Source organism: Colossoma macropomum, unplaced genomic scaffold (genome assembly GCF_904425465.1).
Source record: "Colossoma macropomum unplaced genomic scaffold, Colossoma_macropomum, whole genome shotgun sequence".
Classification (NCBI taxonomy): domain Eukaryota; kingdom Metazoa; phylum Chordata; class Actinopteri; order Characiformes; family Serrasalmidae; genus Colossoma; species Colossoma macropomum.
Genome location: NW_023494798.1, coordinates 31,212,842 through 31,240,700, shown reverse-complemented (window position 1 = coordinate 31,240,700; position 27,859 = coordinate 31,212,842). Strand labels below are relative to the sequence as shown.

The following is a 27,859-nucleotide window of genomic DNA, read 5'->3' as shown; positions in this document are numbered from 1 at the left end:
GATTACTTCAGAAAATGATCAGCCAACTTCTAAGACTGAACTTTGGAGGTGTTTCTGCAGGTTTCTTTGAGAAACTGAAAGTGGGTCTCCTGAAAAGAGTGGAAGCTGTAATAAAGGTAGAGAGTGGACACAGTAAATATGGAAAATGTTGATATTTATGGTGTTTTCACCCTTGACACTAAAAAATGAATAACTTGTATTTAATGGCTACAGTAATGTATTCACCTTGTATTTACGACAATTCAGCATTTCAGAAAGCAGAATTTTCTCAGTGGGATGGGTAACTTTGATACAAAAGTCAAGACTGTCCCATAGGGGGAGCTCCAGTTCACATTTCCACTGGACAGTCCTCAATTCCCAGTAAAACTGACCAGCTGAGAACTCTTGCTTTTGTGAAATCACCTCCTGTTGTGGAGATCTTCAACGTCTCAGTGGACACCCTGTGCTTGGTCTCTGATCACCACTAGAATGCGCTCTGGAGCTGCACATACTGCAGCGCAGTGAGAATGTTGGCCATCAAAAGTACACTGATCAGGCATAACATTATGACCACCTCCTTGTTTCTATGCTCATTGTCCATTTTATCAGCTCCACTTACTATATAGGTGCACTTTGTAGTTCTACAGTTACAGACTGTAGTCCATCTGTTTCTCTGCATACTTTGTTAGCCCCCTTTTACCCTGTTCTTCAGTGGTCAGGACCCCCATGGACCCTCACAGAGCAGGTACTATTTGGGTGGTGGGTCATTCTCAGCACTGCAGTAACACTGACGTGGTGGTGGTGTGTTAGTGTGTGTTGCGCTGGTAGGAGTGGATCAGACACAGCAGTGCTGCCGGTGTTTTTAAACACCTCAGTGTCACTGCTGGACTGAGAATAGTCCACCAACCAAAAACATCCAGCCAACAGCGTCCTGTGGGCAGTGTCCTGTGACCACTGATGAAGGACTAGAGGATAACCAACACAAACTGTGCAGCAGCAGATGAGCTATCGTCTCAGACTTTACATCTACAAGGTGGACTGACAAGGTAGGAGTGTCTAATAGAGTGGACAGTGAGTGGACACAGTGTTTAAAAACTCCAGCAGCACTGCTGTGTCTGATCCACTCGTACCAGCACAACACACCACCACCACATCAGTGTTACTGCAGTGCTGAGAATGATCCACCACCCAAATAGTACCTGCTCTGTGAGGGTCCATGGGGGTCCTGACCACAACAGAGAAACAGATGGACTACAGTCTGTAACTGTAGAACTACAAAGTGCACCTATATAGTAAGTGGAGCTGATAAAATGGACAACGAGCGTAGAAACAAGGAGGTGGTCATAATGTTATGCCTGATCAGTGTAGCTGCAACTAAAAAGTCCATTGTATTGTCATAAAAACAACTGCAGCAGCAATTACTGTGAAAATGTGTTGATACAGACGGTAGAAAATGGATTTCAGACCTGCTTCTGAACACGTAACGTTCAAACTGTACTGCGCTGCTGAGCGTCACACCTGCTTGACTTTGGCCCTAGTTAAGTGCACAGGTCTGAATGCGCTTCTCATCCTTGTTTTATGGGCATCTATCACTTTTACATAAAACTTAATGTAGCATTCCCTTGTGAACAGCCACTTCTATAAAAAATGCTCCTGTCTCGCAATATTGCAATATTTATAATATTTATAATATTTATCCACACTTTATTTTTCCTGTTAGTCTGTTTGCCTCACCTTTCACTTTATCACACACTCCTACCTTGTACTTCCACTCGTTTGCAACTTTATAAGCTACAATTACAGACTGTCGTACATCTGTTGCTGCACAGTTTATCAGCCCCCATCTACCCCATCCATCATTGGTCAGTTTTTGACCACAAGACTCCATGGTCTATGTTTGTGTGTGGTGCTGGTACGAGTGCTGGAGTTTTTAAACTCGTCAAAGTGGTCAAATATCCAGCTGAGAGCGGCTCTGTGGTCAGAATCTGGGCCCAGTTTCCCAAAAGCATGTAGGGTTAAGATAACTTGTAGAGAGAGTGTTCGGTGTAATGCTTGCTCTGCTATTTAACCTTTAGAACCCTAGAATTTTTTTGGTATTTTGGGTCAATTACGATTGCAATTATAAAGTATTTACATGGGACGGTCACACAGGCCATATGTTGCTATTTTCAGGAGACTCTGGGCTATTCAGATATGCTATTGTTTGACATGTAAATGCAAAGAGAAATTTGATATCTTTATGAATTTGGGTCATTTCTGATCAAAAATTCACCTAGCACCTGCAAAATTTAATAATTTTTTGCTTATAGAGATCTTGAAAACAAGTTGCACCTCAGATAGCTTTTCAGACATTGTTAGTCTGGAGTGTTTGTGAGCTGAAAGTGCAAGAATTTTGATGGTGATTCATTCTATTGGTTATTATGAGCAAAAAAAACAATTAGCATAAGGCAGATATGTTTTTATTGATTTTCTGTCCTCTTGGATTCATGCTGAGTGCTAAAACTGATACATAGCAAGACAGGCTTTATTTTTAATTACAAACCGAGTTGCAAATTTAATATCAGATATTTTTAATACTCAAAATCAATGTAAATTGAAAGACAGAGCTAAATATAGTTAATTTTACAATAATATTTGTCATGTGTAATATAACAGTAGCGAGCAGGGGTTTGGGTGATTTTGGAGCTGGATCTCTGGCTGATGGATGGTCACAGGTGGATGAGATCACTCTGGATGATGAGGTCAGAGTCTAATGTGTGAATCATGTCGCTGTTTTAACCCTTTGCTGGAATATAAAGGCCAAAAAAGCAGAGCATTAATATCAGGATTTTAGGTGATTTTCGAGCCGAGTTACCCACTGATGCTGATGTCACAGCTCGATGCCGTCATGCTTGCTAGTTGGGGGCAGGTCTGCTGAATGTCCTGATATGTGGATCATGTTTGTACCTTAAACCGTTCTGAAGTTAGGAAGGCTAGAAGTGACCTACCGTTTTGCAAATTGCGGGCTCTGAGTCCTAATCACCTTTGTGGCTAAGATGCTTTCAGGAAACCAAGCCCTGACCACTGGGTGAGAGGATGGCTTGTTGATTGTGCATCAACCTATCAAAGTCATATCAGCCAGAGAGAGACATGCAGGCCACTGTAAGGCAAAATAGTCCCAAAAGGAAACTAATTTATTTCAGATTTATCACTGTTTTATCATCAACATTACACATAGAAACTCAGAAGACTCGTGTAGGTTCACTGGTCATTTCAGATAATAAATAAAATGTCTATATTTGTGTTGTAGTCATGGTGACCCCTGGTTCAACACCACTGTACAGAAATCAGAGTGGGTAAGTTTCTAAAATGAGCTGTTTCACATCAAACCACTCGGAATAACTTTGTTTACATCTCAACCTTTGAATTACATAGACATGTTGAAAAATCGATGGAATTTCCTTTTAAAAAGCCACAGAAATCACTGCTAATAATCCGTTCATGCAGCTTATATTTGCTGCCTAAAATAAACCAGTTTATGCTGATACAGATCTACAGAACTGGATCTTCTGGATATACATGGCCTGGATTGTCACTTCTCTTCTGAACTGGTGAGTGGATTCTTCAACAACCCAGATAGTGAGCATATATCGGTCCGCTGGCTCGATAAGGTCGGCACCCTGCTGACTGTATGCCCCTGCTGGTCCACCCTCAGACCACCCTGATTACTGTCCTCCATACAAGGTCTAACTAGTTTTTAATCCCCTCAGACAAAATATTGGTGACCCTGTGCTAGATTAAAATTACTATTACTATTAAGCTAATTTACAAAGTATAACTAAAGAACGAGGGAAGGAAAAAACAGTAAATTGGACTATGAGTGGAAAATGAGTGACAATAAGTGGAATTTTGTCTAATACTCTGCTTGACCACCGGTGGGCAGCCTGGAAAACACTGAGCAAAATGCCAATGGACCACCAGCTTTGCCATCAGTGGGCCAACAGTGGCCCACTGTCCTCTTGCTATCAGGGAAGCTGCTTATTGAGGTTTGGGATGATCATAACATATATAAACATATTTTGGGGTGAGTTTCCCTCTTGAAGTAAGCCTGGTTTTGGGCTTGTGTGCAGTGCCAGTAGTGAATCACCACTGGAAATTGTTTTCAGTCAAGGATTAGGCTTAATCCGGCTCTGGGAATCTGGCCCCTAAAGTATTTTAGGCGGGTGTCTATTTATTGAAAGAGCCAGAATGGTGCACTGACCATTTCTGGACATGCATTTCTAAAATGTGTAGCTAAGCATTTCTGATACTGTAGTATTTACTGTGCTGAACTGGCTCAGGCCTGAGCAACAAGCAGAAAACATCTTTGCCAGCTGTTGCTGAATTGATAAAAAATGAACACTCGCCTCGTTTCCTCGAATATTCACATTCCGAACAACATCTCAGTTACAAAGCGACAAAGAATATATTCATCTGCAGAACTTCTGACCTTTTCTTTACTGACGACAGTCGGCTATTTGTCTGGATAGAATACACGAGCTGTGTACATGTAGGGTTTTTCACACTTTGTTTCTCTGCTAAGTGCTCTGTTTGTTGGGGTCTCTATAGGGATGCTCTCTGACGTAACGTCTGGGCTGTCCTCTCAGTTCTCATGTGTCTGGAGTCATTTTGCAAATGTCATCCAAGTATAACAGAGTGAATCCAGTTCCAGCTGAAGACTCACCCCAGCAATAACATTAAAGTGACACCACGTCCTGTTGTGGTGTACATGACCCTGTAAAGTATTTGGCTCTGATCTGTCAGGTCATTGATTTCTGACTCTGAGTGATATGCAATACTATTATCTGCAAGAATCTGCAAGACAGTTCAGACGTCAAGAAGGCTGCGACAACTATGTAACTAGCTATGGAACTTGAGGATTTTTTAAGGATAACCACATAAGCCTATTAGAGATTACTTAATACATGGGTGCAAATCTGGTCTGACTAGTTGGGGGGATTAATATCAGGAGGCTACAGGTTACATAGAATTCCCATGTAACACTGGGTAAACAAATATGCCTGCAGTAACACCCACATATTGATATTGCTGCTGTCGGAAGTTTTTCAGTTTATGACATAATTTAAACATGCCTGTTGCTCTTTACGTTGTGTGTAAATTTAATGATGAATGGACCAAAAGAATCGGCCCAAAATTACTTGGAAAAAAGTCTGATTCCATTGACTTACATTGAAAGTAAAGTAGGTTTTTTCCTTCTCCTGTAAAGTTATCATTTTGGATCCATGAGGTTTTGTTCTGACTTGGCTGTAGTGTTTTAAACTGTAGTTGACCAGCTATAATTGATATCTAACAGCTCCTTTGCAGCTCAGCTGTGTATTTTTTTCAACAACTCCCAAAATTATCTTGCCTAATTTCAAAAACTGTGTGTTTGTGTTGTGTCTCAATTCATTGTGGTTGTGATGTCACAGCCATGAACACATTTAACCCATTCCCTTTGAAGTGGTGCAAAGTTTTGTGCCTACAGGCAGATTAAACGTTGTGCTGTTCATGACTGTCAGGAAGCAGGGACAGCATTGCAGCCCTCCAAAAGATCCACACATCTCAAAGAAGTTTTTCCTCATCCTTGAGGATTTCAGTCTAAATGTAATAGTTTGTTCTGTACATTTTAGCCTGGACTGCTTTTTGAACAAGGCACAGCCAATCAGAGCAGAGGCAATTTACATATTTCAGTCTTAAAGGTGCAGTAACAAAAAAACTTAAATGCTAAGGTATAAAGAGAGGTTCGAAAATACTCATGTAACAAAGGACTTATGGCCGTTCTTAGTGCATAAAACCACAAAAGTGCATAAATACACAAAAAAAACTCAAACACTGATAAGAACACAACTACTCTGACGCAGTGTTACTCTGGATAGAGCGTTTATTCAGAATGGGACTCTGTGTCACGACGTCACACAGTTTGAGAACAAGTTTCAGTCTTATCAGAACAAAACATTCAAGTCAGGTAAGTTAAAAAAAAGGATCGACATTAACATTCTCACATTATATTTGAACACAGACTTCAAAAATCTGCATGACTGGACTCTTTGACCTTTCTGTTAGCACATGCTTACAAGCATGCAAAGTAAATAACATTTACAGGTTCGTTTTTTTTTACAATATTTACACTTTTTACAGCATTTACATGACACTTTCTACATCTTGTGCAATGGCGTTTCACTATAGCAACCTGCTACAAATAAGCACTGGAGATCTGCTTTCCAAAATACTGCACGAATATTTCCGGGTGGCCTCTGTAGAACTGTCCCAGCAGCCTTCTCTTCTCTTTCACGGAGAGTCTGGTGTTCTTGTGAATGGTTCGGAGTAAAGTCCACAGCTCCTCTTTGGTGGTCTTCTGAACTGTCTCCATGTACGCGTTCCCTGTAATGCGTCTACAGTACGTTGTACCTACAGAAGAAAAGAGTTTGCTGTTACTTTTCTCCTTAGTGGACACAGTTACGTCCTTCACATACATGCAGTATCCTTTCCTACCTCGCAGGTCGTAGGTGATAACATGAATGTGTGACAAGGCCATTTAGAATTGAAGCAGCAGTTAAAAACTCTTAATGGTTCTAGCACCTTTGGAAACTGCTCGTTTCCTGACCGAATATCAAACCCAAGACAACGACACAACAGTGTTTGGTTATTTACGGAATGCACATTTTAATGCACAATTACTGTTTATTTGCTAATTTTAACATATTGGACTTATTAGATTATAAACATGTTTTCCATTATTTATCTGCTGTTATCCTTTTTAAAAACTTGTCATATCCACAATTACGATTTACTGCATTTTGGAATGAAACTCTTCAAATCATTACATGAAGTGGCAAAGTATGCACTGTTTATTGCAGGAGGCATGTCTTTTCTGAAATCCATTCATGGTGGAGGGGTACATGCACGATGTTATAAGGCAAAACAGCTCCCAGAGAAACTTTATATTTTCAGAAATTCATATTTTCCACTATTTTAATATCATCAACATTCCATATAAAAGCTCAGAAGACATGTGTAGGTTCACGGTAGGGTTTGGATAGTAAATAAATGGTCATATCTGTGTTGTAGTTATCATGACCTCTGGTTCCCATCATGACCACTGTAAAGAAATCTGAGTCTGTAAGTTTCTCAGTTTTTAACTATTTTTAAATTCACAATTTCACATCAAACCACTCTGAATGACTTTGAGAAAATCAGAAACTTCGAAAAATCATTGAAATTCCCCTTAAAGGAAGATAGTTTTGCCCTTCCCTTGATTACCGCAGCTTAATGCAGCTCTGCCTGGTAAACCTCGGAAAACATTAGTTATCAAGCACTCACCCGTAATGATATCTGGATCTTTTCCTTTGATGATGCTGGCCAATTTGTCACCAACAAGCTTGTGTAGTGATGCAGGAATCTGGAAAAAACAATCACAAATTTGCATTGTGTTTTCATCCCAGAGAAGTAGCATCTATGAAGAAGGAGTGGACTTGAGCAACTGTGCACAAATCTGAACAGCACTAAGAGACAGTTTGGGTCTACCCCAAACATAGGTGATCAGACACATAATGTTTGGTGTCTGAAGTTTGCTTCTTTAGCTTTGCACTAGAGCTACAGGGCTAATGTAGCTATCAAATAATGGAATTTAATTCCCCAGCATTTAGCATTGTGCTGTATGACTAAATCATAAAATCGCCTCAAACCGTGCTGATTAGTTATGTGATCTCAAATGATTGTTAAACAGAGTTTTAGATAAAATGCCACTTTTCAGTGCTCGTTTTACACTTACAGTCCAATTTACTGATTCTTCCTTCATTTCTTTATTTCGTTCTCCTTTGTAAATTAGTTTAGTGAATAATTTTAACAGCAATATCATAAATAAAACCGGTTATACAGCTGCCACCACAAATCTACCACAACATTTTCAACAAAATCATTTTATATTAGACTTAGTCATTAATTATTTTTTCTCTCACTTGTTTGTGATATTTGTCTTAGTTTGTTCTCCAAAATAAAAGTCTGTGTGCAATCAAAATCTGTTTGAGGAGATAAAAACTAGTTAGAGCTTGTATGCAGGACAATAATCTGGGTGGTCCAAAGGTAGACCAGCAGTGGCAAACAGTCAGCAGGGTGCCAGTCTTATCAAGCCAGTGGACCGATATATGCTCGCTATCTGGGAGCATGGACAAACCTCATGCCTCAAGATGGCTACTACTGTTTTTAGCAAGGCAGTGTGCTTTTGTCCATTTTAATAGTGAGTCATACAGCGTCAGAAACCAGATAAGACTATCTGCATAATGCTAATTTATGGGGTATAAGCTTCCATTACTTACTACATCAGCCTTCAGTGCAAAATTACAAAAGCAAATTTCATACATCAAACTTCTCTTGGCTTTTTGACTATATTTGGGCCAAGAGGGAAATTATGTACGTTCAGATTGGCCATTTTAAGACTCACCTTGAAAAGGTCCAAGTGGTTGTCTATCATGAAGAGCACCAGAAGATCCACTTTTCCCTTGGCTAGTCTGGCACTGTATACGATAGCACTGGAGAACGCTCTCTTTACCGCCATCCTGTTCTCTATCTGAGGAACAAAACAATACCAGGATGTAGTAAATGTCATCAGAATTATATCCACAGATAATACCTACATTTACATAATGTAGGTCACTCGTGTGTGTTTGTAAAGTGTGCCCATAAAAGCTCTAAAAAGCCGCTTGGCTGCTTAATCTGAAGTTTCCATGATTGCTTACAACGATCCTTTTGTAGATATTTTGCAGCAGCTTCCGTTGTAATTTTCAGCTAATTTTTCCATACTTTGCAAATGGAGGCCATTATACTGATGCTAGCTGATAGAGAGAGAACTGAATCAGAATATTCATGCTGAGGACATTTTTCCATTCGCTGGAACAGCTGCTTAGCAGTGAATATAGCGGGCAGTCTTGTACAACAGTGCCTCACAGTGCACGTTCTGTTTCCTTTATCCAGAGCATAAGGAACGTGGTAAACGTGGTGCAGCGTAAAAGACCTCGTGTGACCTTTCGACTACATCATTCATCCTGCTCTGAGGCCGTATCACTGCAATCATGACTAATTCTCTGATGACTAATGGCTTGGCGAGTAAGACCGAGCAGTATCCCTATACAAACACACCTGATTACATAACAGAGCTCCTGAGCAGCATTTGTCAAATATTATTAAGTGTGTTGGAAACAAAGCTGACATGCATATGTTCTGGATGTAGCCTACTTTTGGATTAAATTACACGGCCAATATGTGCTCTCCACTGAGAATTTACTTTAGTCTGTGTTGAGGATATACGAGTCCAAAAACTGAGCTCTGGCATGCTTGGATGTTTTAAAGTGACAGTCCAGTGAAAATTCAAAGTTGGACATTTTTCTCCTTATTCCAGATGTTGCTGATCAGACATGTTTACCGTCTTCGCTTACAAAAAAGGTCATATATACACCGATCAGGCATAACATTATGACCTTGTTTCTACACTCATTGTCCATTTTATCAGCTCCACTTACTATATAGGTGCACTTTGTAGTTCTACAGTTACAGACTGTAGTCTAGTAGTACCCTGTTCTTCAGTGGTCAGGACCCCCATGGACCCTCACAGAGCAGGTACTATTGGGTGGTGGGTCATTCTCAGCACTGCAGTGACACTGACGTGGTGTTGGTGTGTTAGTGTGTGTTGCGCTGGTCTGAGTGGATCAGACACAGCAGGGCTGCTGGAGTTTTTAAACACCTCAGTGTCACTGCTGGACTGAGAATAGTCCACCAACCAAAAATATCCAGCCAACAGCGTCCTGTGGGCAGCGTTCTCGTGACCACTGATGAAGGACTAGAGGATGACCAACACAAACTGTGCAGCAGCAGATGAGCTATCGTCTCTGACTTTACATCTACAAGGTGGACCAACAAGGTAGGAGTGTCTAATAGAGTGGACAGTGAGTGGACACAGTGTTTAAAAACTCCAGCAGCACTGCTGTGTCTGATCCACTCAGACCAGCACAACACACACTAACTCACCACCACCACGCCAGTGTTACTGCAGTGCTGAGAATGATCCACCACCCAAATAATACCTGCTCTGTGAGGGTCCATGGGGGTCCTGACCAATGCAGAACAGGGTAAAAGGGGGCTAACAAAGTATCAGAGAAACAGATGGACTACAGTCTGTAACTGTAGATCTACAAAGTGCACCTATATAGTAAGGGGAGCTGATAAAATGGACAATGAGCGTAGAAACAAGGAGGTGGTCAAAATGTTATGCCTGATCGGTGTATATCATGTGACGTTTTTATAAGGGTCTTTAGTTTTGCACCAATTAGCACTCCACTAATTAGCATCATGCTAAACTGCATGCTTAACCCTCTGGGGTCCACAAACTCACCTACGAGTCAAATTCCCATTTATGTTTCTCTCTCTTTGTGATAATACAGCGCAGAAATACAGTTCAAACGTTTCCTGAATCTGTAGAGTCGCCCTTTCCATTCCCTCTTATCACGAGATCGTATGTGACTCACATCCAGAGTTATGAGGCTATGAAGAGGGGCTGAGATACACGTCATCTGCCTCAAACCGCATGGAACTGGTGGATCCGTGTGTCCAGTTACATTTTATGTGAAACTGACCAATGGACACTCAGGAAATCACTAAGCACTGACTCATCACACCCTTCATTCTTCATTCAGTCCACATCGGAGACACATGTGAAATGGCGTGCAGAGAGTTTACAGCTGCTGAAGTTGCTGCAGCGGTTTTGGAAAGTAGTGATGAAGATAACGGAGCGTTTTGATATGAAACATATGAGTATCTTGTTATATGCAAGTGCTTTTAAAGGAGAGTTTAAGAAGATATGCACAAAATGAGAAAATGCCCTCAGACCCCAGAGGGTTACATCATCACACACTTGCCACAAACTGTGTGGAGTTGTTCGGTAATAGACTTGATTATGCGGTTTCTGACTCTGTATGACACACTGTTATCTATAAACATGGACAAAAGTATAATAGCATAGCTTAAAACATTTAAATATTTTTGGCCATTTTCACAAACTTACAAAGACGACACAGCTTGGCTGCTGGACTATGTTTGGGGTAAGGTGAAAATTGTGTAAAGTGTTTTTTCGCTGCTCCTATTCATGTTTGCTCAAAGTGGTACTTTCTAAAATTTTTAAATAAATACAACAGTTTGATTTTTCAGCTTTGTTAGTCTGTTTTCTTTACCCATTACAGATTACAAGGCAGAAGTAACTGTGTTTTTGCTTGTGCGCTAAACGTTTAATGCAGTATTTAGTTCATACAGTTCATAGTGTACAGTACTGTGCAGAGGTCAGAGACCCTTCATTTATTACATTTCCAGACAAGCCGGCAAGTTACTAATTTTTCAGCATCAGGAAAAAAAGCTGCAAATGCAGAAAATGTGCATTTAACAGAAAATTACACAACAACTACATGTAATTGCAAAGTTCAGTCTTAGACGTTGGTTGCACTTTCTGCTTCTCATGATCCAAGTCATCCAAACACATTCAGTGATGTTGAGGTCTGGACTCCTGGGTGGTCAGTCCATTGTTCAGCTTCTCTGTTTGATGTGTCCGTCTCCTTTTCTCAGTGAGGTTCTTCTTGACAGCTACACATCCTTTCAGACCCACAGCGCTGAGTCGTCTTCTCACAGTGGAAGGATGGACAGAAACACCTGTGGATGTTTTCAGATCTGAAGCAGCTTGATTTTCTCCTCTCTCTCAAAGATGAAAGCTTTAAGTGCTGTTTATCTGATGGGGGCTGTTTTGGTGTCTACCAGGTCTTCCAGGTGGTTGTTAGGAGTTGCATCTTCTCTATAGCTTTTAATCATTTTTTGAACTCCAGTTTTGGAAACTCCTGTTTTTTTCACTTATTTTCCTTTGATTTTCTCCTTCCTTATGCAAGCAGATCATAAATCTAACCTCCTCAAATTTCTCCTGAAACTGAATAATTTGTGTGTGATGGCTGTTTTGCCTGGAAATGAACTGAAGTGTGGTCTCTGACTTTTGCGCAGTACTGTACAGTTTTTGTTGTATATAGCGTGTTTGCTCAGTTTTACCTCTTTGTGCAGTTTGAGCTCTTGTGGGCGAGCGGCGACAGCCATGAAGCGAAGCAGTCTGCGTAGCTCCTCTCTGCTGCGCGAGTCCTGGAGCTTCAGACACAGCTGCAGAGCCTCCAGAGCCTGCTCCCGCTTTCCATTAACTACACACACAAACACACACGCTCATTAACATACACTGTGGGCTGCACAGATTGGCCTGTATTGTCTCAGCTTTATGGCTTTACAGGGAATTTGCTCAAGAATTTATCTCCAGCTTTGCAGTTAACAGTTTTTAAACACCTCTGTTTACACTGCATAAGCATTTCAGTGAAGAAACACTTTGCTGAAGGAGATCCAGAGAAGTTCCCATGGTGGGAACCAAACTCTTCTGCTGCTGGTATTTATCACGTGGCCTGGAGCCCCAAAGCCTCATTCAACAGCTCTTACTCAGCTCCTCACAAACACAATAAAATTCTCAGTACAATAAAACCATCAACTTGGTTAATGTTACACAACTGCATTTAAGGACTAAGGTATTAGATACGGCTTCATAGTGCTTGTTTGGGATTCCTGAAGACTCACAAATTCCATTATACAATAGTAAGAGTGAGGGTTTACACTGGTCAACAAAAGTTTGGGGACACCTTGCCTTCTTTTGAGTCATATCTGATTTTCGCTGCTACTTTACAAATATATAATAAGAGAAAAGCTCTGCAAAGGTTTCATTTGAAAAAAAAATCAGTTAAGTTCTAATCTTTTACTTATATGTATCTTAAAACGTAAGCTTCATGTTTATGTCTTCCTTGGTTTGATTATTGTTAAAAGCACATTTACTCTTATAACTTGTAACACAACTCTTTTGGTGCAAAGGTGGTTTAGACACGTATTACAGAAGCTTCCAGAATCTTTTTATCTTAACTAAGATCTGACAGGACAAGACAAGATTTCTCACAAATTCGTATTACAGAAGCAAATCTGATCTTAATTTTATTAATCTCACAGCATCTAATCTCAAGTTAGGAAATCTTAATGTACTCAATCGAAATTGACAATCAACTGCCAGGTCTTTTATCTAGCAACCTATCATACGTGCACAGCTGAAGCGTCAATACGTAATCAAATTAGTTAGCCAGACAGCTAACGTTAGCTACCGTTACTGAGGTAAAAAAGGTCAAACAAAACCGAAGTACGGAAACCTTAAATTTTGTGTCAGCGCTTCGTGCTGTTTTTCAGAGCGTCACCGCTCTACAGTTTCAGTTTCAGTTTCCCAAACGCTTTAGCTGAGCGCGCTAACGTTATTCCTTCTAATAAACAGATACTCGTTCAGCTCTGTCTCCTCATTATTCACCACTGTACAAAGGTAAGAAGAGCGGACAGTGGAGATCGAGTCTGCAGTGTCTGGGGTTTTAAAACACTGTTAGAAAAAGTCAAAAGTCAAAGCACCGTTTTTGATGTAGATGCCAGTTATAGTGAAATTTGCTGCCTGTTACTGCATAAAACAATAGAAACAGATGGTTAAAACAGAAGTAAAGTCTCTTCTGTGGTTTATCTTAAAGTTAGGACAGTATTTAAGAGTTTTAGTCTAGTTAGGATGTTTCTGTTATACTGTTTTCTTGTCTGGAGTTAATGATAAGATTAACTACTGCTGTTCTGTAATAGCTTCTGTCCTAAATTCAGTCCTAACTGAAGTTGTCGTGGTGACTAAACAGATAAGATTTCAGACTGAAGAAGTTTCTGTAATACAGTCCTGATGAGTGCTGACATCACAACAAGGGGATAAAATGCACAGGCTTTTGTAACCTTGATAAGCTTCTGACAGGAATGTATTATCATTAGAGAGGAAGGAATGGAGAACGTCCATTAAAAGTGTGTATCATCAAAAACATCACCTGAATCACAGTGACCCCTAAACTAACACTGCCTGTTAAACGTTTAGTGACATCTGCATTTTGCACGTTTTTATTGGAGTTGCACAATGTATGAAAACTTATGTTTTCGTAACGTTTCAAACAATGCAAATATATATGGATCACTTTACTAAATTAGTTCAAACTGCAGTCCCACGATCAAAACAAGTGAAATTTTCAGACGTTCGATTTTTACAAGGCTTATGTTCCGATCTAATTAAACCCAAAGCTTTAAACCCAATTCTTCTCCGCTCTTTCTTACCTAACAGTTCGGAGATGCCGGTGTGTATGTCGAATACGTGGTTGCTGAGGAGCGGAAGATGCTCCGTGTGCCCGTAATGCTGAATGAGGACGCTATAGAGAAGCCGCTTATACTGGGACGTTTCTTCTGCGCACTTAGCCAGACCCCTGCTCACCTCCACTACCAGCTGATCGGGCAGAAACTCCAGACAGTCCACCGCAGCCGAGAGCCAGTCATCAGCCCTGAGAGAGAGACAGAGGGATAAAAAGGGAAAAAACATAAATAGAGGAAGATGACAAAGAGGGAAAGCATGGGCACAAGGAAAGAAACAGAGAAAGAAACAAACAAAGAGATGCGGTCATACTCTTGCCTTTCAGACTGTTGGCCATGTGGTGGTAGAAACCGCACAGCCTGAGGCTGAGGCCTTCAAACGGAGCTCATTACATAATGACCAGCCTCCATTTGTCTGGACGCAATATCTCAGCTCTACGCACGCGAGGGGTGATGTGTTTTGTATTCGAGTCGAGTAAACATGCCTGATTCATCAGCCTTCCAGATTTTAGTACTTTCCTGGTTTGCCATAAACTATAGCAAGTAGCAGGATGTTTTAGATACGTCCACTCCATGAACAATTTCTGATTAGAGGTAGATATTTATTGTTATCATAACAAATTTTGTTTTTGTGATAAAATGCCTTTCTTAGCATATCGCTAATAACACTCCTACTTAAAGAACGCTGATCAACCAAGTGTTTCATTACAAAGAGAGCTCGATTAGCCCTGTTTGCTGAACAAAAGTTATAGTATATAGAGCTAATTGATGTTTTAAATATGGTATTGCTAGTGAAGCTGGGTTCGATTCCCCGGCCAGGTAACCAGGGTCCTTTCTGTGTAGAGTTTGCATGTTCTCTCCATGTCTGTGTGAGTTTCCTCCGGGTGCTCCGGTTTCCACCCACAGTCCAAAGACATGCAGTCGGGCCAATGGGATGCACTAAACTGCCCCTAGCTGTGAATGTGTGTGTAACTGTGTATCTTGTATATCTATGTCTTAATGGCTGCCCTGCAATAGACTGGCGACCTGTCCATGGTGTTTCTTGCCTTCTGCCCAATGACCGCTGGGACAGGCTCCAGCAACCCCAGGACCCAGAAGGATAAGCGGTTAAGATAATGTGTGTGTGTGTATGCGCAGTCCATTGTGTCTGTGTCAGAATATTGCAATATGTATCATGTATTGTGAAAATGATATTTTTGCCATATCACCCAGCCCTATCTCCAAGAAGATCAATTAAAATTGCAGTGTTTCCCTGCAACCCTGCAGCTTTTCATCTTTTTAACCCTTCCAAGCCTGTGGAAAGTGTGCATTCTGAACTTTTAATCCATATCACATTTGTGTTCGTATGTAGAAGAGGAGATAATGAATGTGAATCAAAACGGCAATAACAACTCTAGATTTCTAAGGACTGTCTGCTTTGACATTCTGAGATGGAGAGAGCAGAAAACAAAGAAGAAGAAGATGAAAGCAGAAAACACACAGGAATAAGATGTGGAAGAAGCAGAAGAAGGTGATGAAGGAGAAAAAGAAGCAGAGGAAGAAGAAGCAGAGGGTAAAACACGTACTGAGCTTCACTGAAGGCTTTGAGGATCTCTCGGTCCAGGTAGTTGCTGGTGTAGAGGAGGTCAGGATCGCTGTCCATTCCGTGCAGGTGGGGACGAGGGGCTCTCTCTGCCTTCTAGAAGACTCTCCAGCAAAGGCAACTCTATCAACTGCAGGAGCCTCAACGTGGTCTGCTGCTGCCAGACTTCGTCCACCACTGAGAAGAGACAGGTCATATATCCTCACATATCCTTTAGGATCTTTTCTATGGGAAATGCCCGTAACACTTAAAGGAACACTCTAGCATTTTTGCAGCTCTATCTCTGTTTGCTGCCTCTGTTTCTGTCCACTAACATGGACAAAGATAATGTCAAATCCAAAAATCCAGATTTCTAATAATATTCTATCTATTCTATTCTATTCTATTCTATTCAGTTCAATAATGTTCTGTTCTAAGTGTCATTTGAGGACTATAGACTATATAGTCTATAGTCCTACTATGCAAAGACTTTTAAAGAATTCAACATACTTTACTTAAAAAAAGTTTAAAAAAGAAACACTTGACAATATTTTGTTAAAAGGCAAAACAAAAAAATATTTGATTCACTTTTCTTGCATAAAATGGACCTGAATAATAAATATCAAAACATTTTTTTAAAAATAATGTGTGCAGGGGTCGTGTGGGGGGTATGGTGCCTTAAAGCAACATTGTGCAACGATGGGAATAAAAGATATCAGTGTTCCCTGATTCCCAGTGTTCCTTGTGACTGTGCAACTGTAGAATGGATTTGAACAATGTTGCTTCTAGGCAACGAACATATTTCTGGAAATTCTCAAAAAAAAAATTATATTGCTTGTAAAAAAGAGGTTTAAAAGTGCCCACTAAGAGATCGTATGACCAGGAACATGCTTTTTATTGACATACTCAAACTGTTCCCTTTATTGTTAACCCTGCCATTGTCTTTAAATATGGATAATGTTATTGTAAAGTGAGGAAGAAATGGGTTTGTTACCCTGAGGCAACATTGTGCAATAGAGGGTTAAAATGGACAGCAGCACAACTGAAAACATGTGGTAGTTTACATTCACTTTTCAGGTTTAATACTTCTTAGACAGCTCTAACTAAACATGGATATCTGAATTACTTGAACCTTTAAAAGCCTCTCAAAGGGCAAATTCTTAACTATGTTGCAGTTTTACATCCTTCAATAAAGCCTAATATTTTTTGAGGAGCCTCTTAGCCTGTTTGACATCCTGTTCAGTCTAGCCCAAGTTAAAAAAACCCTTTACTTCAGACACAGACAAACATTTAATTGTACTTTATACACACGTAATTTGTAACTACAAACATACATGCATTTGTGAGATCCTGCTGGTGTGGGTTTCCTCTCTTTCAGTGAAGCATACAAAAATGCATACAAATTATTTGAGTACTAACAGCTCCGCCTTGTAGAGAGTTATCAGTCTGCCAAACATGGCTTTATAATAACTGGCATATGCCATGTATTTCATTCACACTGCAGGCTTATCACAATTGATACAGTTTTAATAATCAGTTTTAATTGAGTAATCATGACAGCCCTAGTGTTCATACTGTCAATTGGCACAATAATTGTAACCAGTTTCTCTGTACTTATTAAAATAACAGAAAGCACAACTATAATACAAGCCAATGTTTAGGTTTTCTGTTCTTTTACTAAGTAAAAAAAGAAAAGTACAAATTATTCCGTGTAGAAACCAACTGAATGTGACAGATACAGCAAACGGAGATTAGGCTGAAAAACGCTGACTTACACTCCTGTGATAGGCCCAGGTTCATCAGCTGGGGTGTGATGGTGGTAATGGAGTTCAGGTTGCCCAAAACATCCTCCAGAGATTTATCCGTTTTGACTGGTGAGCTGTTTGAATACTCCTGTTCCTCTTCCCTATGGATATGGATTAGATTAGAATCAGATCATGATGTTACACGAGGTGGAACTGGAACGTCACACATTTGCATTACATAAATACATAAGACACCCAATCACATCAAACGTGAAAGGGAATTCCACTGATTTTTCTGAACTTCTGCATAATTAAATGGTTAAGATGTAAACAAAGTCATTCAGAGTGGTTTGGTGTGAAATGCTCTGTTATCAAGTCAGAATCGTTCACAGTGGATGTGATGGGAACCAGACGTCCAAAGCACTTAAAAGCTCCTTTACAGAACGTTATTACACGAAATGGTTATAAATATTCTGCCTGATGTCTAAAACATGGTTTTATGATTGTTTTGAGAAAGTTCTGGCATAAAATATATTTTTAAATATCCATTTAATGCAAAGAGGTGCATGGTTCAATGCTGATTTTGGACACTTAATAAAATGGCTATATTTGTGTTGTAGACTTGGTGACCCCTGCTTCCTGTCACCACCACTGTAAAGAAATCTGAGTTAGTGAGTTTCTCTACTATTTCACATCAAACCACTCTGGATGACTCTGTTTACATCTTAACGATTGAATTATGCATAAATTCTGAACAGTTAGTGGAATTCCCTTTAACAAACACCAAGAACAGAGTTCTGCGGACTACATCAAATCCTTCATGTTAAAATTTCATTGAAGTTTGTTGATGATTACTCCATTATTACAAGCTCAGCCAAAAAACATAAACTAAACCAGAGGGCAAAAACCGCTTTGGAAAAATAATTCAGAGCAAACTGTGCTTGAACATCCGTTAATTATATACAACACTGTTTCATGCTTCCATGCATCGGTGTGAAAAACAACTAGTGTGCTTTTCCACCGGCCATGATTCACAAAAGGTTTGGAAAGTGCTCATTTTTAAAGCTGTAAGGCTTGTTTTAAAGGTACTTCTTACTAACATAAAGCAACATGCTTATGAAAGCCGCAGGCAGAAATAATAAAAAGATTATTCCATGAACAGGACAATGTCTTAAAGATTATTGACATTAATCTGATGGTACATGATCTGAAGTGTTCCACCATGTTTATACTTTTCTTCTTGATATTATTTTAGTGTTTTTTTGATCTACTGAACCATAAAACCACAATCGTTTTCAACCCTTAAATATGATAGTAAACATTAAATATGAATAAAAAAGGGAATAATAAAGAACTGCTACAAAACATGTACATTATGTAATGATGACAGGGACAAAACTAAAGTGTAGGCCCACATATCTGACTGCAGCAAATGTGGCAGATAGAGATTAAGATGAACTTTAAAACTGCTTCAAAACCTTTTGAGAAAAAGTGTGCAATGATTCCAGCAAGCAAGCATATTTCCACATTTCATACCTTTAAGAAATTTATCATAATATATCAAAGGCATAGAATTATGCACTCCTTTGTCTTGCAAGTATCCTGACTATTGTCTGAAGAGAGACAATCTGGTGTCTTTTGTTGCTCAATATGACCAAGAACCACCTACTTCGACTGCCTTCAACTGACCACAAACCAGTGGTGGCCCTAAGATTGGGCCCACCTATTTATCATTGTCCCAACTGTTTGTTTTCAATATTAAAACCGTATGAATAAACTGATGAAATGAAAACGCACTTGGTGAATACATACTCGAAATTATATACTTTAACCAACTATGACAGTGAGGCGTTTTCTAAGTGCCGCCACCTCCCGAGCCACAAACACGTCCTCAGACGCCCAGCTACAGTTTATGCCCCTGAATTTATGCACCTCTCATGCGTTTATGAGAGGTTTATGAGATTATGAGGTTCCGTTTATCGAGTTTCGCATTTCAGTGTGAGCATTTTAAAGACAAATGTAAACTGGAAGGGCATAAATACTGCCTTCTTAAAGCATGAAAGCAGGTAAGCTCACAATACAGTATTAGATAAATACAAATAAGAAATGGGATTGGGTCTTTGTGTACATCTGTGGGTAGAGCATCTGGGGCTGACACCATGAACTACTACAGACTGTTTTTGCAGATAAAAGCTGGTACCTTTTGGAGGCTTCGTTCCTCTGGATGCGCGGTGGGCTGTATACAGTGTCTATTGTATCTTTCTTGGGAACTGGTGTATTGAGGAACCTGTACAGGCTACAGCTGCTGTCCTCAAACTTGCCCTGCCTCTTCTCCTTCCCAAACACTTTAGTGTCCACCGCTTCAAACACCCGCGAGTCCATAAGGGCCTGACAGAGGCGCACAGCTTTAGAACGAGGAACCTCCTCATCTCCACAGAATTTGTTCTGGATGATGTGGGCCAGCACCACGTCCACTCGCCTCCGAGCCCTAGGAAGCAGTCATGGTAGGACTTGAGGTTGTGCCGTCGTCTCTTCACCTCCACCTGCGTCTGGAGGTTGTTGATGATGCTGCTCCAGATGAAGGTGGCCCGGAATGGCTTCCCAGCCATACCGTTATCTAATTTAGAGAAGGAGAGAGGGGAAGATGAGGTGTGGGTGACTGCTGGACTTGAAAAAAGACAAAACTTTGATGAAACTGGACTAAATCCCATAATTTCCCTATCTGTCATACTTCAATTTCTTTTTCTAATACAGCCACAGCTCTGTGCAAATTCAGGTTTATACAGTTTACCTCTTACCTCAAATGTAGTTGATCAGCCAAGACATGATTGGTGAAGCTTACTTTGTTAGTTTTGCACAGGGGCTATTAACTATTCATTTAACAGATTTTTACAGATTTATAGATTTTACTGCAACCAACCTCATACAAAGTCTAGACTTCTACAAATCGGTCAGAGAGTCTGGAGCGTTTTGTCGCTTAACCTGGCCTACTTTGACAGGAACGGGCTGTTTGGCTGACATGCAAAACAACCCATCACAGACTGTTGTTTCTGTATACCATATAGAGGAGGACAATTTGTAAAATGGTGCTACAACAAAAACACACCCACAAGAAACAAAGTGGTATGCGTCAGCAAATGTGTGAGCATGTCTCGCTACTAGCTTCTACATTCTTCAAAGAAAACACTTGAATGGCCATTTTCAGAAGGCCCTCTGTTGTTGAGCTGCTAGCGAGCAATGAGGGGTAAAAGGGAAGCACAAAGAACTCCCTGCTGTGCAAATAATTCACACCTCTATACAAAGACAGCTGTGCAGACAAAACAGACAGCGCAACTGCAACATCTTTATTTCAAACAGTCCTGTACACCTGACACAAGAGAAAAAAATAAAACACTATTATAAATATTGACTTGCATGATCACCTTCAAAGAAGAAAGTCTGGTTCACTTCTGATTTTGTAAACCATTACCATCTAAATATATTCCATCGACGAAAAAAAAATTGCATAGTTTAACTGAGGGACCTCAAAAACAGGCAGGGTTAGCTTTTTTGTGAATGGAGGATTAAGAAAGTAAGAAATTCACTGCACAGTGTAACTGCCCGTTTTACTGTGCATATGACAAAAAACAAAAACTCTTGAATCCTGAATCTTGAATCTTTTATGGCTACTGTGAAAAGGGCTTCACACACATTTTTCAAACTATCACTACACCATCATGGTGCGCACAGGGGATGACTGCAAAACTGAGTTTCCCATTGGAAAGATTAAAACATGGACATCTGGATGGTCAATCAGAACACATCTGACAAAATCCTAGTAGTTGTGACTAGATTAGCGCAGATATAAGATCTGAGGCAGAAAATAAATGTTACCTGTACTCTGTGATACTAATCTGGGTGTTTCCAGTCTCAGTCTCTACAGTATATAAGCAGCATTTGCTCCAACAGATATTAAATACTGTCATCAGCCCAGAACCCATATTACTGCATCCCTATAAAAATAGACCAAAGTTTGGACAAAATTCAGGCCTCAGCTTGTCTCCTACTACTGTTTTTAGCTTTGTGATGCACTTTTTGTCCATTTTTATAGAGAACACTAAGTTAGAAACCCCTTAAGCAAGTCTATTAGGGGTTCCTTATCAGCTCTACAAGGTTTGAGGCAAATTTGTGGTGACCTAGGCCTGCAGTTAGCACAATGCTAATTGGTGAGGTATGAGCTTATTGTGGTTGTTAGCTGCATTAGCCTCGTAGCTCCAGCACAAAACTAAAGAAGCAAACTTCAGACACCAAAGATGTCTACGCTGATTGACTACACTTGGGTTAAGTGGGAAACTTACATAAATGACAAAAAATGACTTTTTCGCCAAACTATCACGCTTAAAAATATCTCTAATAAACACAAGAATGGGTGAAGTCAAGAAAAGGAAGGCTCCTCAGAGAACTGGAAATGGGCCATCAACATTCTTTGTTTATTTAACGTCTGATTCAGCTCTTTAATCATCAGAGTGACCATGACCGATGTAGTGTATGAAGTTTCCCATGTTTTATGCCCAAGATTGCAGTCGTAGAACACAGAGAGCTTTAAGAGAGTTTAGGCTCCAATATAAAGAGCATCTCTGGCCAAAGTCAATATGAAGTGAGCTTTGTAAATCACACCAGCGGGAATAATCATTTCTCACAAACTGTACTTCCTCTCCGGGCACCACGTCCAGCTCTGAAGCAGTGATGAAGGTGTGTGTGGTTCCTCAGGGATCTCCCACCCTGATCTTTAGCGAGAAGGGCCAGAACTCCACACCAAGACCGCTTAACACATGCAGATTTAATTATCTCAAAGCACCCCTCCCTTACTACGCCTACTCATCAATGGAAGCCCCCCAATCTGAATAGACAATTGTTGGCTGCAAGATAAAGGATTTTTTTCACAATTTTTTTCCCATCTCCCATCCCAAGATAAGTAGACTGGATCGATGTCTCAGACACTGTGGCAACGTAGAGAATGAATGGTAACATTTTGCTTGAATTCTGCTACATAACACTGACATAAGCATGTTGTAACAGATGTCATATGTTGTCATGACAGATTTTGTTCAGTGAGATAACAGTGTCAGGTTACCACACTGCAAAAATGGTGGCATCTTGGCAAGTTTAATTATCTTAAATCTAGTCAATATTTCTAGTATTTCTCATTTTGAGATTGCTGTAAGCAAAAGATGATTTAACTTATTTCTAGACATTTTATTTGTCTTAAGTCATTCTATTACGTCAAATTATCTCACTTTATTGGCAGACAATTTTGCTTGTCGCAAGAAATATGCTTAATATAATAATAATAATTGTCATGACAATTCATGACAGCATATAACATCTGCCATGACATATTTTGGGATGGTGATGTCAAGCAGGGTAAGTAAAATGTTACCAATTAATATGTAATTAAAACAAACAGAAAAAGTCATCAGTGTACTTTACGGAATGTAAATCGAAGCTAAACGCAATTCATCGCATAACTATCTGGGCTGGAAACGCTTGAGTGCTTGCTAGAATGAACTTTCTCCAAAGTGAGTGAAGTTTCAGCTGATGGAATCAGATTCATCACTGATTGGAGGTCTAATCAGATGGTGAAGTAGCTGATAGTGTTGCTTCCTTATTGCTGCCTGATAAAGTAACAGCAATATGAAGCTCAATATGAAGCGAGCTTTGTAAATCACACCAGACTGTACAAACTGTACTTCCTCTCTGGGCACCATGTCCGGCTCTAAAGCAGTGATGAAGGTGTGTGTGGTTTCTCAGGGATCTCCCACCCTGACCTTTAGCATGAACAGCCAGACTCCCACGCCGAGACCGCTTTTAACACATTCAGATTTAATTATCTCAAAGCAGGTACAGTGATAGTTTGCATATCACCAAACAGTTACATAACACTGACACGTTTGCCCAAATGAAACGCAGATATTTCAGAGGAGGAGAGGGGTCAAGTGCATGTTAAGGGTTCCTGAACAATGTATAAAATCAAAGTCAATGCTTTAAAATACATTTTTAACACATTAACAAAAAAAAACTAATATGATTTCCACCACATGACAACACACACTAACTACACACAAACAGATACAGAAGCATTCAGACCAGAACCAGCTCAGGTCCAGCTTCTTTCCCTCCACCATCACCCTGCAGAACTTCACACCACACCACTCCACTAATACTCATACTTGTATGTTGCACACAACATTTATTTATTATTTATTGTCCCTTGCATTTCAATAAAACAGACTGTTTGCTGTATATAGAATACAACACATAACTGCTTACTGTAACAGTATGTAACATACCGTATATATTGTGTTTATATATATACATCATCTAAACCGCTTATCCTTCTGGGTCACAGTGGGGTGCTGGAGCCTATCCCAGCTGTCACTGGGCGGAAGGCAGGATACACCCTGGACAGGTCGCCAGTCCATCGCAGGGCATATATATATATATATATATATATATATGATATATATATATATATATATGATATATATATAATTATGAATATATGTAATTGTGTATATACTATTTATATAGTTATATATTTTATAGATATGTTATATTTATGCCTGTTATTGCACATTTGCATGTTTTAATTACAGACATACCAAAACCACTTTTTCACTTCCAATACCGATAGCTGATCCTTTAGTATTGGCCGATACTGGGTACCGATACTGATACTAACTCTATCTAACTTAACTCACCTATAATTCCTGATATTTATACAATTACATTTTTAAATATTTTATTTTGGTAAAATCTATGTTCTGCGTCACAAATAAAACACACTCAGCTTGGCTAGATGACATTTACGTGTTCGATTATATTTATTAGGCGCTTAAAAACTTATTTTTGTTTATTTACTGTATATATTTAGCATTTATTATTATATAATTAATAATAAGAACCATGTTTAACAACTTAAGTTAACATAAAATATCTTTATTGTGCAGAACAGTTAAAAACAGAACTGGACAGTAAACAGATAAACCTGTAATGTTTACACATCAACACACAGCAGCTCCTCTGACTCAAAACAGAGCTGAATGTTGTTTCACATCCAAATTCCTCAAGTCAGTTCAGTACATTTTACAGTCATACACGCTGTCAGTATTCGTGACTTTACAGATTCTACTGTGAGTGTTTTTACTGCTGCTTATCATTAAGTTCTCTCTACTGACATGCATGCACATCTCAGAGATTGCTTTGTGGTGTCAGTCATAGGTATCAGTATCCCCATAACCAATAGCAATACTGCGTTTAAGTTCCAGTATTGGCACCAATACCAACACAGTATCGGTGCAACATCAGTTTTAATGTATATCTAATTCAAACAGTGGCGAACACTGTTGGCTGGACATTTTTGGTTGAGGGAATATTCTGAAATAGTTTAATATCCTCACCTGCTAGCTAAGCCTAATCACACAACGCTACCAACCGGAGAGGGCGAAGGCTAGCATGTGCTTTCTCTGAGTTACATAAAGCACTAACTGCAGCTAACACACCATCACTGAACAGCTCAACACGCTTGGAGGAGAACACTAACTGCCAATTCTGTTACATCAGATAACAGACACCCATGTTGACTAGCATCATGCTGAGTGACGGCGAGAGAGATAGAGGACCCTTCGAATCCCAGACATGCATGGCTGTGGCATCAAACTCACAATCTACTGACGATACTGTGCCACTTAAGAGCCTCGCAGTGACCATTTTGTTCTTGGTCCTCAAGCATCATCTTTAACTTTAATCTCTAATAGTAAAAAAAGACATTTCACAGACATTTTATGACTTTAAATGTTTTAAAACCTATTTTACGGCTTTGTAAGACTTATAAGGATGAGCAGGAACCTGAATTTTGCCAGGCCTATTAGTAGCCTTCAGCTCTCCCACTTATAGTTCAACCTCTGACCACCGAACATTCTTTGGAATGAGCTGCACTCTCTGGCCACTCACCAGCAAAGCCAAACCAAGTCCTATCTACTTACAGAGCTCATTTAAAACAGCAGATGTTGACCAAAGTGCTGTGCAATCCAATAAAACAATTCAGTGCTAAAAGAGAAATCAGTCAGATAATAAATGCATGGAAATGAGCTCAGAACATTCACTCATACCAGATCATACGCTGCACCACACTTCGTCCTACGGCTTTAATATTATTGTCACCTTGGTTTCAATTGTATTACTGTGTGCAGTAACTGTTTGCTTATTATCTGTTGCACTGGGGCAAAAAAATACACAGTTTTTCATCCACTTATATACTTGTATATGAGCTGAATGACAATTGACTCACAGCACAATATCTTAGCCGATATTTAGAGTATATTTTGGTAGCTTTAAAGGCCACATCATTATTTGTTATAGAGTATGGTGTGGTAACTGACTGGCAACGCTTTGTTTTAAGCATATTCTTCACTGTTGCCCCCTGGATCAGCTTCAGGTGGGAATACCCAGTAGCAACACAGGCCGTTGTGTTTGCCCAACATTCAAGCAAATAATCACTGAGGGATTTGGGCGAAGCATGATCTGGTTCCCATTATGACCCAAGCTAGACACTGTGACAGGGACATTAAGCACTCTTCTATAATTAACCCCTATCAATAGTGTGACAGTGGTGACTGGCAAGCAAATTATTCCAAGAAACAACCTCAAAAACTAGGAGAATCTTCAAGCACAGACAGGTCTAACCGATATAGCCTCAGGTGAACGCTAACTGAGGGTCCGACTATTTGAATTTGAGCAGATGTTTGGAGCGGTTTGAGTCAGTGGTGTAAATTTTCAAAGTCTACGCCAACTTAATTTATAAAAATAGCACAACAACAACACGACTAGAATAGCAATCATAGACTACAGAGCAAGCTACATTCACAAACACTGTAAACATGATTAAACTTAAAAAAACTACAAAAATTTAGATTTAACTAATTTCTCATAATAAGCTGTAAACAGATTATATAACAAGTATATAAGTTTGGGATCATGCATGTATAGTCATATATTAATACAGTCACGTGTTATACAATAATAACTTACACAGTTTAGACTGAATGTGATAAAATAAGAGCGCAATATATGCACAATTGAAAATATGCTGGGAACAACAAGAGGTTGTGACAAACATTAGTATATGTTATTAGGTAATAAGCTGCAGTTGTTTATTAGATTTGGTCACAGCTTTTCAAAAATAATCTGGATATATTCTCACAGATTTCTCAGTTTTTATGCCATCAGCCTCCTACATATTGTATGACAATATAAGACTATTAGCATCATTAGTATCTGCAAAAAATAGGTTTTATATGAGTAAAACAGTGATTCCAAAGGTTTAAAATGTAGTGTAACTTACTATTAGAGGTTCAATAAACTCAAAATATTAAGGCATTCAGGTTATGGACTTTGTTAAGTCTGAACAACAAAAACTTTTACAGTGCAGACAACTCTAATTTCCGTCTTTGTGGGGTTATTATCATGGGATTAGCTTCAACCAACCTCTTTTCTTTGAAAAACAAAACCTGAGAGAGCCATAAAAACGTGCAAACGTCCCTACAACATCCTGCGAACTTTTGGTGCCCACAAAGTGCCAAATACAAACGCCCGCACACACAAATCTCAACATATGTCTCCTTTTAAACGCACTTAAAGGCTCCGCACGCTTGTTTTTCTAACTACATGAGAACACAAGTCAATTCTTCAGCAGTGTTAGTTTCAAAGCTAAGGTAAAACTGAGGAAGACTGAGGAGGAAGATGCAGTACCTGGAGGTCGGTGCATGTCAGGATCGCCCCCAAACTCACTAAAGTGATTCAGCAGCAGAATGAAATAACTCGACGTCGACTCTGTTCACCGCATCGTCTCCTTGTAGCGGTGTGCTCTGAATGGCATGAGCGCCAAGCTCGGCTAAATCCGCCTACACTCGCTCTGCTCTGCCGTCTCAGCTGTAGCTACTGGGACGTGAAGAGACAGAAAACGGCCGCGCTGTTTTTTCCCCACCTGTATTCCGACAAAACCCACCCCTCCTGCGCAACGATTGGCTGGAAGCTAACACTCACCCCTCCCCCGGCCTTCGCTGCGTCACCATGACAACCATTGAAACCAGTGAAGCTAACGCCGGCTAAAAACACTAAAAACAGAACCTTTTTAAAGTTTTTAGCGGTTTTTATTTACGTTAACTTTCACACACTGGAGATTACAGGACAAGTTCGCCCAATAAAGAAACTGTGGTTTTATATAAGAGCTAAAACAGTAAAATAGTTCGAAATATATCGCTAA

At 39.7% G+C, this 27,859-nt stretch overlaps 1 protein-coding gene across 1 annotated transcript; it reads right to left on the bottom strand.

Annotated features, from left to right (window-relative positions):
* Nucleotides 1–5,860: 5,860 nt before the first annotated feature.
* Nucleotides 5,861–27,611, bottom strand: depdc7a (DEP domain containing 7, paralog a). The gene is given in 11 exon segments (XM_036585501.1): nucleotides 5,861–6,405; nucleotides 7,318–7,396; nucleotides 8,438–8,563; nucleotides 12,070–12,212; nucleotides 14,221–14,441; nucleotides 15,816–15,913; nucleotides 15,915–16,009; nucleotides 17,587–17,717; nucleotides 19,757–20,031; nucleotides 20,034–20,173; nucleotides 27,346–27,611. Coding segments are annotated over 11 exon segments (1,539 nt in total). The 5' UTR covers nucleotides 27,362–27,611; the 3' UTR covers nucleotides 5,861–6,190.
* Nucleotides 27,612–27,859: the final 248 nt, after the last annotated feature.